Source organism: Neolamprologus multifasciatus, chromosome 19 (assembly GCF_963576455.1).
Source record: "Neolamprologus multifasciatus chromosome 19, fNeoMul1.2, whole genome shotgun sequence".
NCBI classification, from domain to species: Eukaryota; Metazoa; Chordata; class Actinopteri; order Cichliformes; family Cichlidae; genus Neolamprologus; species Neolamprologus multifasciatus.
Window position 1 is genome coordinate 13,973,936 of NC_140457.1, and position 12,500 is coordinate 13,986,435.

At 41.9% G+C, this 12,500-nt stretch overlaps 1 protein-coding gene across 1 annotated transcript; it reads right to left on the reverse strand.

Annotated features, from left to right (window-relative positions):
• Positions 1-1,526: 1,526 nt before the first annotated feature.
• Positions 1,527-11,783, reverse strand: bmp4 (bone morphogenetic protein 4). Its single transcript, XM_085143443.1, has 4 exons — positions 11,412-11,783; positions 7,493-7,615; positions 6,486-6,850; positions 1,527-2,736 (listed from the first exon to the last, which is right to left on the reverse strand). The coding sequence occupies exons 3-4, from the start codon at positions 6,841-6,843 to the stop codon at positions 1,883-1,885; spliced, it is 1,212 nt and encodes a 403-aa protein (XP_084999569.1). The 5' UTR covers positions 6,844-6,850; positions 7,493-7,615; positions 11,412-11,783; the 3' UTR covers positions 1,527-1,882.
• Positions 11,784-12,500: the final 717 nt, after the last annotated feature.

Sequence of the window (12,500 nt, forward strand, 5' to 3'; positions counted from 1 at the left end):
TGTACTGTCAAGCTGCTAAAAACAACCCCAGCCCCCTTCTTTGCCAAGTCACACACACATGCACACGCACACATACATACCTCCCGTCCTCCTGCAGCCACTTCAAAATTAAATTCTTCAACGTCCTCCACTCCTTTAGGAGTCACCCCTTTTTGAGGCAGATATGCAAGCATCAAAGAGACGTCCAGCAGCAATTGGAGTGCCTCAGGGCTTGCACGTGCTCCAGTAGCAAAAACTAACAAACTTGTCTTTTATCATTAAATAAAACTGAATTAACGTCATAACTAATTTAGTTGATTCATCTTTTGGGTTTTTTTGGGGGGTTTCTGTCGATCGTTTTAGTGGCTTAAGTTGCTTTTAAAGGTTATTTCAGAAAAAAACACCCATCAAATTAAAAACCCTTTAAATGTAATTATACTGTTCTTTAGGCATTTAAACAATGCACAGTGGTTTGCCGGAGACGAATATGTACAGGACGCTGTCTAGGCAACAATGCACAGCCAACGTCCCCCCAGCAGTTCAAAGGAGACGCTCTCCCTAAACATTATCACATAATTTGGGACAGCTGTCAGCTTGTAAATAAGTGATGTAGAAGCCTTTTGTGTGATGGGGCACAGGTTGGAGACAGGCGTCTTTGCTCTGCCGGCATGAGCCGCTGAAGACAAAGGCAGGAGACAGAGTGTCTAACCTTTGATTCTTCTGAGGACTCAGCCGCCTTGTATGAGGGCAGGACGCATCAGCCACAATCATGCCCCCAATGTGGGGATGTCAGGAACAATAGAATCACTCTCACGCAGTTGGTCTGAACAACCCATCTCGACTGCAATTGGATTAGCAAGTATCCAACCACCACATGTTAGCCTAATTGACATTAAAGTGAAATCTGAGAACAATAAGGCCCTAACCCTAATCTCCTATGTGCTGTGAAATGGCATACTGCTTCTCAGAAAACAAAACAACAACAAAAAACTTCCTATACTGTTTTAAAAAGATGCAGAAGCAGTTTTTCTGCTGGTTTCTGCTCTTCCTTTGATGAGCTGCAATCCATTGAAAGCTGGCGAGATACCAGATAACAAGCCAAACATTCTTTTATTTGGCAAAGACAAAACAGAGAGATTTCTGTGCTCGTCTCTTTTGTTTTAGTAAAAAGTGATTACACCGCAATTAACGTGCCACGGGTAGAAATTTCAGCCTCATGTTTAGATCCAAATTACGAAAGTAATGGGAGATTTAAGGTCAGATTGTAGTTTTTATTAACTCCTTTTTGTTTCTATTACATATACTTTACAATGACGTTTTTACCTTTATGATTTTGTTTTGAGGGCCTTTTCAAAATAATCAGATTGATGTCGAACGTCTTAATTAAAGCCAATACAATTCACCATTGTAACAAATTCACTCAGTGCTCTAATTTATGCAAATACACAAAGGATGCATCATTTGATATTACTGAATGTGTTACTGGAAGCAATTCATATTTTTATTTATTTTTTTCTATATATAATATGAAAGCAATAAATATTACCAGTAAATAAACTTTACTTTTTAGAGTTTTTACTATTTTTCAACAAAACAAAACAAACAAACAAAAAAAAACCTTATACAATCTAATGTACATTATGAAAAGTTGTACAGCTTTTTTATGTTTAAAATAAGGATTTATTTTTATTTATTTATTTTTAATATGTAGATATAAATATATATTTTGTCAAAATATATGATATAGTCAAAGAAAAAAAGTGAGACAAACATACACCTCATAAAAGTTATAAATAAGGGTCCAAGTGAACATTTTTGGGAGTAAAGACCTTCCGATTTGTTAGCGCCCGTGTTGCTTTTTTCAGTGCCGCAGTCCAAGCCCACACTTTAGTACGTCTGTGCGTTAGCGGCAGCCGCAGCCCTCCACTACCATTTCCTGATAGTTTTTAAGGACCACCTTGTCATGTTCATCTAGGTAGAGCATGGAGATCGCGCTGAGCTCTGTTGGCACACAGCAAGCCTTGGGAATATTGTTGTTCACAGAGTTCACCAGTGTCTGAACAATGGCGTGGTTGGTTGAATTCAGATGATCTGCCAGAGGAAAGGGGCATTCCCCGTGGCAGTAATAGGCCTGGTAACCAGGAGGCGCCACTATCCAGTCATTCCAGCCTACATCGCTGAAGTCCACGTACAGCGCATGGCGCCGGCAGTTGCGGTTGCGTTTACGGCCCCGCTGTCTCGGGCTGCGCTTGGTCCGGCGAGTCAGCGGATGACCCTTTCCGTCGTGACCAAAGGTTACCAGGAGGGGGCGTAGCTGCTCCCAGTCTTCACCGGGTTCTTGGTGCAGCGAGCGGCTTATGCGAACGTGTCGGCCCTGGTGTTGTGGAGTCTGGTTGAGGTGCAGAACCTCCACAGCCAGCCCGTAATTGGGAAGTCGTTCACGAGTCCAGCGCAGCACGGCGGGGCTGACGTCAAAGCTCTCCCAGCGCGACGCGTTGTGGCGCACGAGCCGCGTATCCAGTAGCTGTGTGATAAGCTGCCCGGGTCGGGGGGCTTTGAGCACCTCGTACACGTTTATTCGGTGAAGTGCCTGGTCGTCTGAGATGGCATCAGCAATGGCCTCATCAATCTGATGACGGTAGAGCCTCAGTTCTGCGGAAGACAGAAGCTCGTCCACTGGGATGCTGCTGAGGTTAAACATAAAACGAATGGGCATGGGTCCTCCGTCATCCTGCTCATGTAGCTGCTCCATGTGCTCTGAAATACAGCAAGAAAAAAAATATTTACTGCAAGCTTAACTAAGAAACTCAATAATTTTGAGACTATGTAAAATAGACTTATACATCCTGAGCAAGGACAAAAATAGCAAGGGTATGAAATATGTGCAATATCCTGATTCAAAATTGCACAAGTTTACAGTCATTTCCTCAGTTAAACAGCAGAATGTTTACTCTTATATGTTATCAAAGGTCACTACATGTTTGACTACCAAGATTTACATTTTATACTTTTTCTGTAATATTTATATCAGTATCAGTGAGTTCTAGCATAATCCTGTTATTACCAGTTGCCAGTGACATGATGAAATGAATGTTACTAGGTTTTGTCTAAATTTGAAGCTAGGGTAGGCAGCAATTTTCCAGCATCTTTTTGCAAAGTAACCACAATAAGCAGACAGAATGCGGTTTTTCTTCAGACAAATGCAGGTTCTTCAACAAAATGCGAAGTTGTAAAGTTAAAGAGTGAGGCACCTTGACAGCTCTTTGAAAAGCGCATGTGGCATCAAAGTGTCACTTTAGGGTGCAAAGATTTCTGAGTTTGGTTCCCACCACATCAGTCTTTCAATGTTTTTGGTGATTTTGTTTGGTGGATTTTTGTTGTTTAGTGTCACTACTAAACCTACGAGGAATCCCTGAGAGTCAAAGGATGTGATAGCAGAGTTTGGCGAGTCACTGGATCTTTCTGACCTGCTCAGGTAAGGTAACGTTGTATGAAGACAGCAGTGATAACAGTGGTAGTATGTCGGAGATGAATGGGTTAGAAAAGGCTTTCACGTTTAACAAAAGGGTTTGACGTGTCAGTTAAATATTACTAAGCGGAAAGTGCTGTGCTTATCTGTTGGGAACGCACTTAGGATGGAGAGTAAGACCTGTAGGATAGCAGTGCATTGTAGTTTTTTGTCTTTGCTTTTTCAGGTTTATGCCGACTGCAGTTTAAATGACTTAAATGTCTTAAGCATCTTATGTGTTTTTCTTTTAATGGCACTCTGTGCAGCAAACTCAGAAAAAGTTAAACATGAAGAACTCTGGTGAATATCTTTGTGGCTGCCATGGCTCAGGTGGTAAGGTAAGATTGTCCACTAACCACAGGGTTGAACGGTTTGTTCTGATCCCAGCCTGTTGCTGGATGCGTGTGCAGAAGGGCTGCAGCAACTTTCAGCAATTACAATGCAATTTCTCCAGGTATTGTTTATCCTGGATTTATCTAACCAAATAATATGCTCCCAAAATCATCACTGCGATATGCACCAAGTTCAGTCTTGCAGATCTGTGCTGGAGAGCCAGCAAGGTTGTTGTTTTGTTCTTTTTTTTGTTTGTTTTTTACTGGCATGCATCATTTCTCTGGACAAGTCTGATGCTAGATTGTGCAAGCAGCTCTCTGTCCCTGGTGTCATTTTAGGAGGAGGGTACTGTGGCTCTAGCGGTGGTTTATAGCCCCTAATTACGAACGTTTAGGTGTGTTTGTGAAGTCTCACAATCATATTTTTTCAATTCTTCTGGCAATTCTTTTTTCATATAGAGGCTCAAATCACAAGTATACTCATTTTTTGTTTCGTTTATCAGTGATCACAGGTGTGTATTGAACTTCAGCTGTATTATTTAGGATTTTTTGGAATTATTTTGACTCATCACATCAGGGGTGCACTCAGTTTTTTTTGGGTATACTGTGCAAGCATTGTAAGCTTTCTTAAAAATTATTAGATATAAAATCATTTCTTTGTGTAAAGATATCATTTTGTACACTGGAAATATGTTTACTTTGAAAGGCCTCCAGGGTATTCAAGAATATAAATGTATATCGTCCGTGTTTTCTTATCTATCTTTAAGGATTATCCTGCCCTTCTTTCAATGCCTTTCTCTGAGCACTTTGCTGAAACATGCATTACAAGGAGGGTGGTGATTAACGTACCACAGCTACAGTATAAACACAGTGGAGGCTCCCTATTCCACGCACAGTCTGCAGATTTCTGGCAAGATCATCATTGTTGGGGAAAGGAATGTTGTGTCTACTATTTTCCTGCTCAATCCACCCCTGTTATTTCACACCCAGGCCCTAATCTTACCCAGGTGGTTCTCATTATTAAAACCTGCTGTGTTTTTGATTAGCTCTGCAGTTTATTCACTTAAGACATTTATCATTTTCATCACGAATAATCATTAAGGAGTCAGACAGTACAGGAGAATCTCATTTATCTGAAGCCGGTGGGAAAGGAGATGTTGCGAGAAGACGCGGTGCGTATTCAAATCCTCAACCAAATCAGATTTGAAGTGGGCACTAACACACTTCATAACTTATGTAAAACAAAGAGATGCCATCAATTAGACCCAGTCAATAAACGTGCCGTCTGAATTCAAGGTTAGAGGTTACACAGTTTAACTTGCCTATAAACATGTCTCTTCACATAATCATCCATCTGCTGCAGGCTGCAGTGCCTCCCTATGTTTTGGACAGATCATTTAACTGAGTTATACCATCACACAATGGCGCTGCCATGAAAGCGAGAACTGCCACTCTTAAAGCTTCAGAGCATATTATTAACATAGTTTAGTAAATCAGAAAACGGGTAAATGCTTGTAGAGGAGTAGAAACCGATGCACAAGCACACATGTGCGCGTGTTCACATTGCATCACATGCAGAAGTTCCTTTACTAGCGGTGGTGCGCTTCCTTTTCTTGCTAGCCTTGCTACGCTACCATTTGAGTTCATGTGGCCGTGCACTACCTTAGCAACACGTCTGGCAAGGTTGACTCATCCCTCCTTCCTCACTCCCCTCTCTATCCATAAATTTTTCCCAGTTTTCTCAGTTATCCATGCTACAATTGAATTCCTTGCTGACTAACGGTGATACATCATTTTCGTTCTTTTCCAAACACATTATCTTTTAACTCAGCTTACGTTTCGCATATCACTCAAACTGGACTTTCTCCAAGCCCAGAGAAACCTCTGCATTTGATGCTAAAATGGATCAGTCACAATAAACAGAAACCCTTCTAATGTTCCACTCTGTCTATCACACCAGCTTTTTGAGGCCATTTTTCCATCTCGCCAAAGAGCTGCGAGCATCTGCTCTCAGCACCCACATTGTTGGCAGTAGGGGCTTTATTTAGAAGTCTGCAGAGTAGCATTAAAGATAATTGTACGTTGAAGAAGGTCCTTCTAAAAGAGCCCTCCATATAAACTGGAGACATGAGAGAGGAGCACACTACAATTCCCGTCCAAGAACGGGCTTTTTAAAGCCGTGTTCTCCTGGGTGGGGTGAGAAGTGTAAGTCAGTAATATGGAGGTATGCTTTTACTTCAGCTGCTAACCAAACACACAGAGCTTTGTCAAATTAGGCTCTTGAGAGCTTGTCTAGCAGATTTTTTTTTTTTTTTGCCCCTCTGTAGACAGTGTTTGGTGACCACATCCTTAGATTCCTTGGTTATGGTGAGATGGGTGGAGCACTCTTACAATCATGTTTCAAGGGATGTCGGAAATGTGCTTTTTTTAAAACCCCGAATACTAAGCAAACCTCACCCATGCCAGCGCACTGCATTACCACCAAAACTATTGGAATGCTTGGCAACAGCGACCTTGCTGTAAGAGTGGTGTAATGTTTTGTGTGCTGACACTTGTATTTATTATCTCTCCTCCTACTAATGACATTCCTTCTTTCAGTTTTGTGCTCCTAAAAATTGTTTTTCTGGAGTTCATGTGATGTGAAAAACCCCTATTTTTTTGCTTACCTTCATGGTGGAAGCCCCTCACAGTGTTGGCCCGACTGGCTGACCTCTCTGGGTACTCAAAAGCAATGTCATGCACTCCGGCCTCCTCAGCCTCACCCGACTGTAGCCGATAAAGGTCCAGTAGGTAGCGGGGCACAGTGGCTGAACGACTGGGCCGCGGCCGCCTTTTGAGGCCGAACATATGCAGCAGCGTGGCCTCAAAGTCCCGCAACAGTTCATGGCTTTGAGCGGCCGAACGACCCTGTAGGCCAGGTACTTTCTTTTTTCCTTCTTCAGGTATCAGACTAGCATGGTTGCTCTCTCCCAGCAGGACTTGGCATATTAAAATGACCATCAGCATTCGATTACCAGGAATCATGATGTCTCTGGTGAGAGCAGCAGATGGAACAGGAAGATAAATGATTAAGAAAGGGCTAAATAGAGCAGATATAAAGGCAGCTATAAGATTTGTCTTACTCTCCATCCAAAACACCATTATTTTCTCTTGTATAAATGTTCCCACTAAAGGCAGACTAATTAGTTTCAATAGTCCAGTCTGCCTTGTTTACAGTAAAGTAGTCTCCGATCAGATAGACCATTTAGAGTTTATCTTTATCCTCCAAAGGTAAACAGCTAGCTCAAGAACCCATCTTTTTTTTTTTTTGAAAGGAATCTCAGGGCCATTCCTCCCCACTATCTCCCTTCCTCCTTGTCTCCTCCACTATAATTAGACAAATAAAAGAGGCAGCCCTGGGGTCTAAGCAAATTCTTAACTTGATAAAAAGTCTCGGTCTTACACATTCTGCTCAAACAAACCATGGCCCAAACCTGGGACTTTGTGCCACACACTTATAAGAAAAAGCTCTTCCTCAGGCACATGCCTCGCCCAACACCCCTTAGGGACCTTCAGTCCAAGTCTGGATAGACGCCACATAAATGAGTGAGTCAGCGGACAGAGAAAAGGGAGATGCAAGATGTAGCGGCGTGTCACATGCCGCTAATTGAAATGGCATGGCCCACTTACTTACCGACAGAAAATAAAGCATGGGGAAACAGTCCATGTTTGTTGGGAGCAGGCAATGGACCCGTTCTTCTAGGAAATGTCAGGTGGCGTTGGGTGGCTGCAGGAGAACTTTGAAGTGACCCTGTTCCTGAAAGATGAAGGCAGAAAACACAGAAATATTGTGAACTGACACTTGCAAACACTTGAGGTTGTTACATGGCATTTCTTCAAAGAGTAGCACAGGAGCTTGTGTGTCTATCTGTGTCAGCTTGTCTATGTGTGTGTTTATTGGTGAGAGAGAGACCCAGTGTCTCTTTAAGGCTTATCATTTTGGCTGGTGGGTAAGCTAGCTATTTGCTGTAAGTGGAATGTAAGTAGGCATGTGCTACAACACAGACAGCAGATACCTAATGCTTGACACCCACCTTGGTAAGAAAATACAACTTATTCAACATCTTACATCTATTTCAGAGACACCCATTTGAAAAGCAGCTTCCTACTTTACATTAATGACAAGCTAAAAATCTGATTAGCGCCAGGTTCAACAGAAAAACGTCAGAACCCACAGAGCACAAAACAAGTCTGATCACAATTAGCAAACTCTTTATTCAAGATAAGAGGGCTGTTGGTTTACTAAAACTGAAAACCCACTCAGCCTTTACCCCTCCAAGCGACTGAGTTGACCTATTTTAGACAAGGAACTAAACAGATTCTTCTTAGAAGACCTTCTCTTCCATTTTAGAGCTCACATGGGTTGTGACGCTGATGGCAGGACTTCTCTACTTTGATAACACTGTACATACAGTAGTACATTCACCACTGATGTATGCATGATGTACTGAGCAGAATGTGCTTCTAGAAGACTAATTTAAAAAATATATATATATATAACACTTCCACACACAAAAAAGAACCACTTTCCAAAAAGGAAAAGTCAGAGCTTTAACAGGCAGGTTTAACAAGAACAATATGGATCAAATGATTCAGTTTGTACACCTCATTTGAAGTGTTAAGTGCTGCTGAATCGCACTAAAAAGGTTACTGAATTTTAAGTGACCACAACAACAGCATCATGGAACAAACACTCCAAAGTGACACAAGGCTTCGGTCATCATTTGGATCTTGTTCCACTGGAGCACAACCAAGAATTACTGCACAGTGAGGATGCATATTAGCTCACACTCTATCTGCGTGTGTGTGCGTGTGTCACATACAGTTTGTGTTTTTCAGCTTGCTAGCATGCCTGGCTTCATATCTATGTGATTAACTTGCCTCCTGCATGCCTCACTATACATGCAATCTAGGATCTATTTCCCTAACGGTATTAGACTTTGACCTCCGGTTGACCCTCCTTTTCTCGGTCATGACACTAGATCCACTGTGCAAGAAGAGAGGGTGACATGCAGTGTGCGCGCGCACGACTGCAAAACGCAGCGCATGCATTGACGTGCGCGTCCGCATAAGTGTGTGCCACCATTTGCATGTTCGTGAGAACTGCAGCAAAAAGAGTGAGGAGGATTCAGAACATGATCAGCTCTATTACCCATGGGGTGAGGGGATAAATGTGTGTGTGAGAGAGAGTCTGTGTGTGTACATCTCTGACAACAAACGTTCATTGTACAGAGAGGGCCTCTCCCATGATTACAGGGATTCATAGCACTCAAAAACACTGACCATACAGAACATCTTGTAACTGTAACCAGCCACTGACAAAGCTGCAGGCTAAAACAGACAGACACTCAAAATGGTGTGATGATGATGAAAGAAGATGTAAGGCAGACAGGGAGTAACTCTCAGCTCTGTGTCTCTCAAGCCAGTGTGCTCGTGTTTACTGGCCTGTTTTCACCAAGAGTGATAAGAAATAGTTTTACACCAAATTCTTAAAAAACAACAACAGCAGCAACAAAATCACCCCCCCCCCCACACACACACACACACATCTGCACTCATCATAAACGTGCAGTCATTTATTTCCCTCTTAATCAAACAAACGAAAACAACATGAGATTATGAAACAAAGCTGGACACAGAAAAGCTTTCCACTAAGTGACAGAAATACATTTTGCAGCAACCGTTGCAGACCAGGCTGCAATTAGGCTGCAGCAGTCAAACTGCCCTTGGCTTTGCTTGATCCCCCTTGGCCTCTCTCATTCGTTCTCTCTCTCTGTTTCTCTCTCTGACCAGAGATAATGTGATCAGACTATGCACATGGCTCTTTAGATGTGTTTCCTGAGGAATTTGACAGTGATGGTGGGAGGGAGGATGGGAATGAGGGAGGGAGAGAGGGAGGCAAGCAACAGGTCACTGTGGAACAGTGATTTTATCATTTTAGTCACAGGGATTCTACTTATTGATCAGTGGTAATTTCTATACTTGATTCCGGTTGCTGCCTGTATAATTAGAAGACATTTATGTCTTTGAATGGTAGTCCCAAAATAATGTTCTGCTCTTGGAATGAGCAATAGGTAAAGAAAACACACACACACACAACCCCAAATGTCACACTTTCTTTTTTTTCTTGTCTTTTTTTTTTTTTTTTTTGCTTTATAGTAACCAAATTAACAAAGCTAAATAATAATATTTAACCAGTCAGCCTAACAAAATTATATATTTTATGTGCAGGTTGGGATATTTTTAAATTTCTCAAGCTCGAAATTACAACATACAACGGTGTTTCTCTGGCATTATAAACGAAAGGCAAAAAGTCTGAGGGAAAAGATGAGGTGTGTGGGATTTTTTGATGTATCCTGTCGGGTTTTTTTCCTTTTATTGAAAAATAAAGGGGGAAATGTCAATGGCACGTTTTTTCATTTAAATTAAAAAAAAAAGTGTGTTGTTAATTATGCGTTAATAACGGAAAACCCAGAACAATCAGACGGAGGCTGACAAGGAAAATGACCGAAAAAAATTAAAGCCATCACCAGAAGTGACATGTGACTTCTTTATATATAATATATATATGTGTGTGTGTGTAAAAGTAATTCTAAAATTAATTTATTTGGCCATTCTGCTCCTCTGCAGTTCACGAGATGAATTTGAGTTGCAAACTAAACTGAGTGCCAAGGAGACCGGGCGTCCGCAGGCCGCAATTTTCCCTGCTGCAGTTTTACCGGATTAAATGACAGGATTTATCTTTACAACGACTTGTTACAAACAGGTGAAAAACACGTGAGTGGACTACAAACCGGACTCACATCTGCAAGACTCTGCAGCTGTAATGTATTAGCATTTCATGTTTTCGCAAGCATTATGTCATTACTGGACATCAGCTCAGTCAACTGGCGCAATTATGCGTCAATTATTGTTCAAAACCCGTGCGGTAAAATGAAATGAACTTCATCTTTTGCAGAAACCCCCCCAACTTATTTTGATTATCGCTCATCTCTGATCTGTCAACCTCCATCGTTCATACGAGCCTTCATACTTGGATGACAAGAAGCAGTTACAGATGTTTAATCAGTGTTAAACTGAATTATAAAATGCATACACGTGCGCAACGCTGACGATTTCAATGAAAGACATAAAAAAAACAAAACAGCTAAATCTGACGCTGTGTTTGGACATGACCTCATCTTGATTTGTCATCGGCTCAAGTCTCGGGTACAATAGGCTTTAACCTGTTACTTGTTTGGCCATGATCACAGCGCCATTCGTTCCAAAATGCACTTTTATATCGGTTTTTGAATGAGTTCCGCACGCTGTGAGGTTTTTTTTATGCCCATTTATTCTCGCGCATTTATCCCGGAACGGTGTTTAAACTCTCAGCGGAGTCGCTTAAATGCGCACAAAGGAGAGACCCAAACTTAAAGTAACAACACTTCAGCGAGAGTCTCTCTTGCTCAAAGATGTGTGTGTGTGTCTGTATGTTGTTGCTGTTGTTTTTTTTAAGTTTCGCTGTTGACTCTTTGATGTGTGTAGTCTAAATGTGTCGTTTGAGCGCTTACCATCAGTAGAGGTACAGGTATCCTCGAATGAAGTGAATATGAAAGGGAAGGTGTAAGGCAGTCCAGGCGTAACGCCGAAATGTGCCTTAAAGGAGAAATTATGCGCCTTTTTGGCTCATTAATCCTTTAGCGACACCTCAGAACGGACAAGAGGAATGAAGGCCGGCGCTCGGGCTCTGCAGCGGGGCTTCTTATTCGTCTCCAGTGCGGCTCACTAGCGCGATCGGCGCGCAGGACGGCAGGCTTTCAAATGATCCAGCATCTATGGCCCCTTGCAGTTTTTATGTGTCCGCCCAATTTACCCTCTCTGCCTCCTCCTTCCTCCTTCCTCCACGACCCCCACCTCCGTCATCTGTCTCAAACACCTTGGATAACCCCCCCACCCTTCTCTCCTCCTCCTCCTCCACTTTAAATAAAGACAACTCACTGCGCTTTTCCCCCCTTTTCACTATGTGAAACTTTGCATTTTGACTTTAAATAACACCCAGCGGGTCAAATGCCCGGTAAGTCTCCATATGCAACATGTTAGTGACCTTACCTAAAATAAATAAATAAATAAACGCCTTGCGTACCTGCAGATGTAAACAACTGGTCTACCGAAGTAAACTTTAAAAATGCTATGCATATTTAATTATTTTAAAAAATATATACACGTGGCCACGTGCGTACATTTTTATTGGTTTAAGGCTTTTTCTTTAATCCTTCATCAAAATTTATGAAATGTATTCAAAGTGACTGGCTTCCCCGATATAAGCGATGTGTTCCCACTAATGTACAACTTTACAAAATAGCTTTTCTGCCTTTTGCACTTCTTATTGTTATCGTCATTTGAAATTATTCCACGATCGCATGCCGTGGATCCATGTTTCGATAGTGCTTTTGATGAGGGGTTCCACCGAACTTCATGACTGCTCTTTAAACTTAGTAAAGGGTTCATTTAACATATAGACATTTTATATGACCGGTATCACCGTGATATGTACTTGTGTAACATACAGGTTAAAGCGGGCCCGTTTCAATCACTGCCTAACCCCACAGTGGGCCATCTGTCTGAATGATTTTAAAATGGCTGTCATTTTAGAACTACGG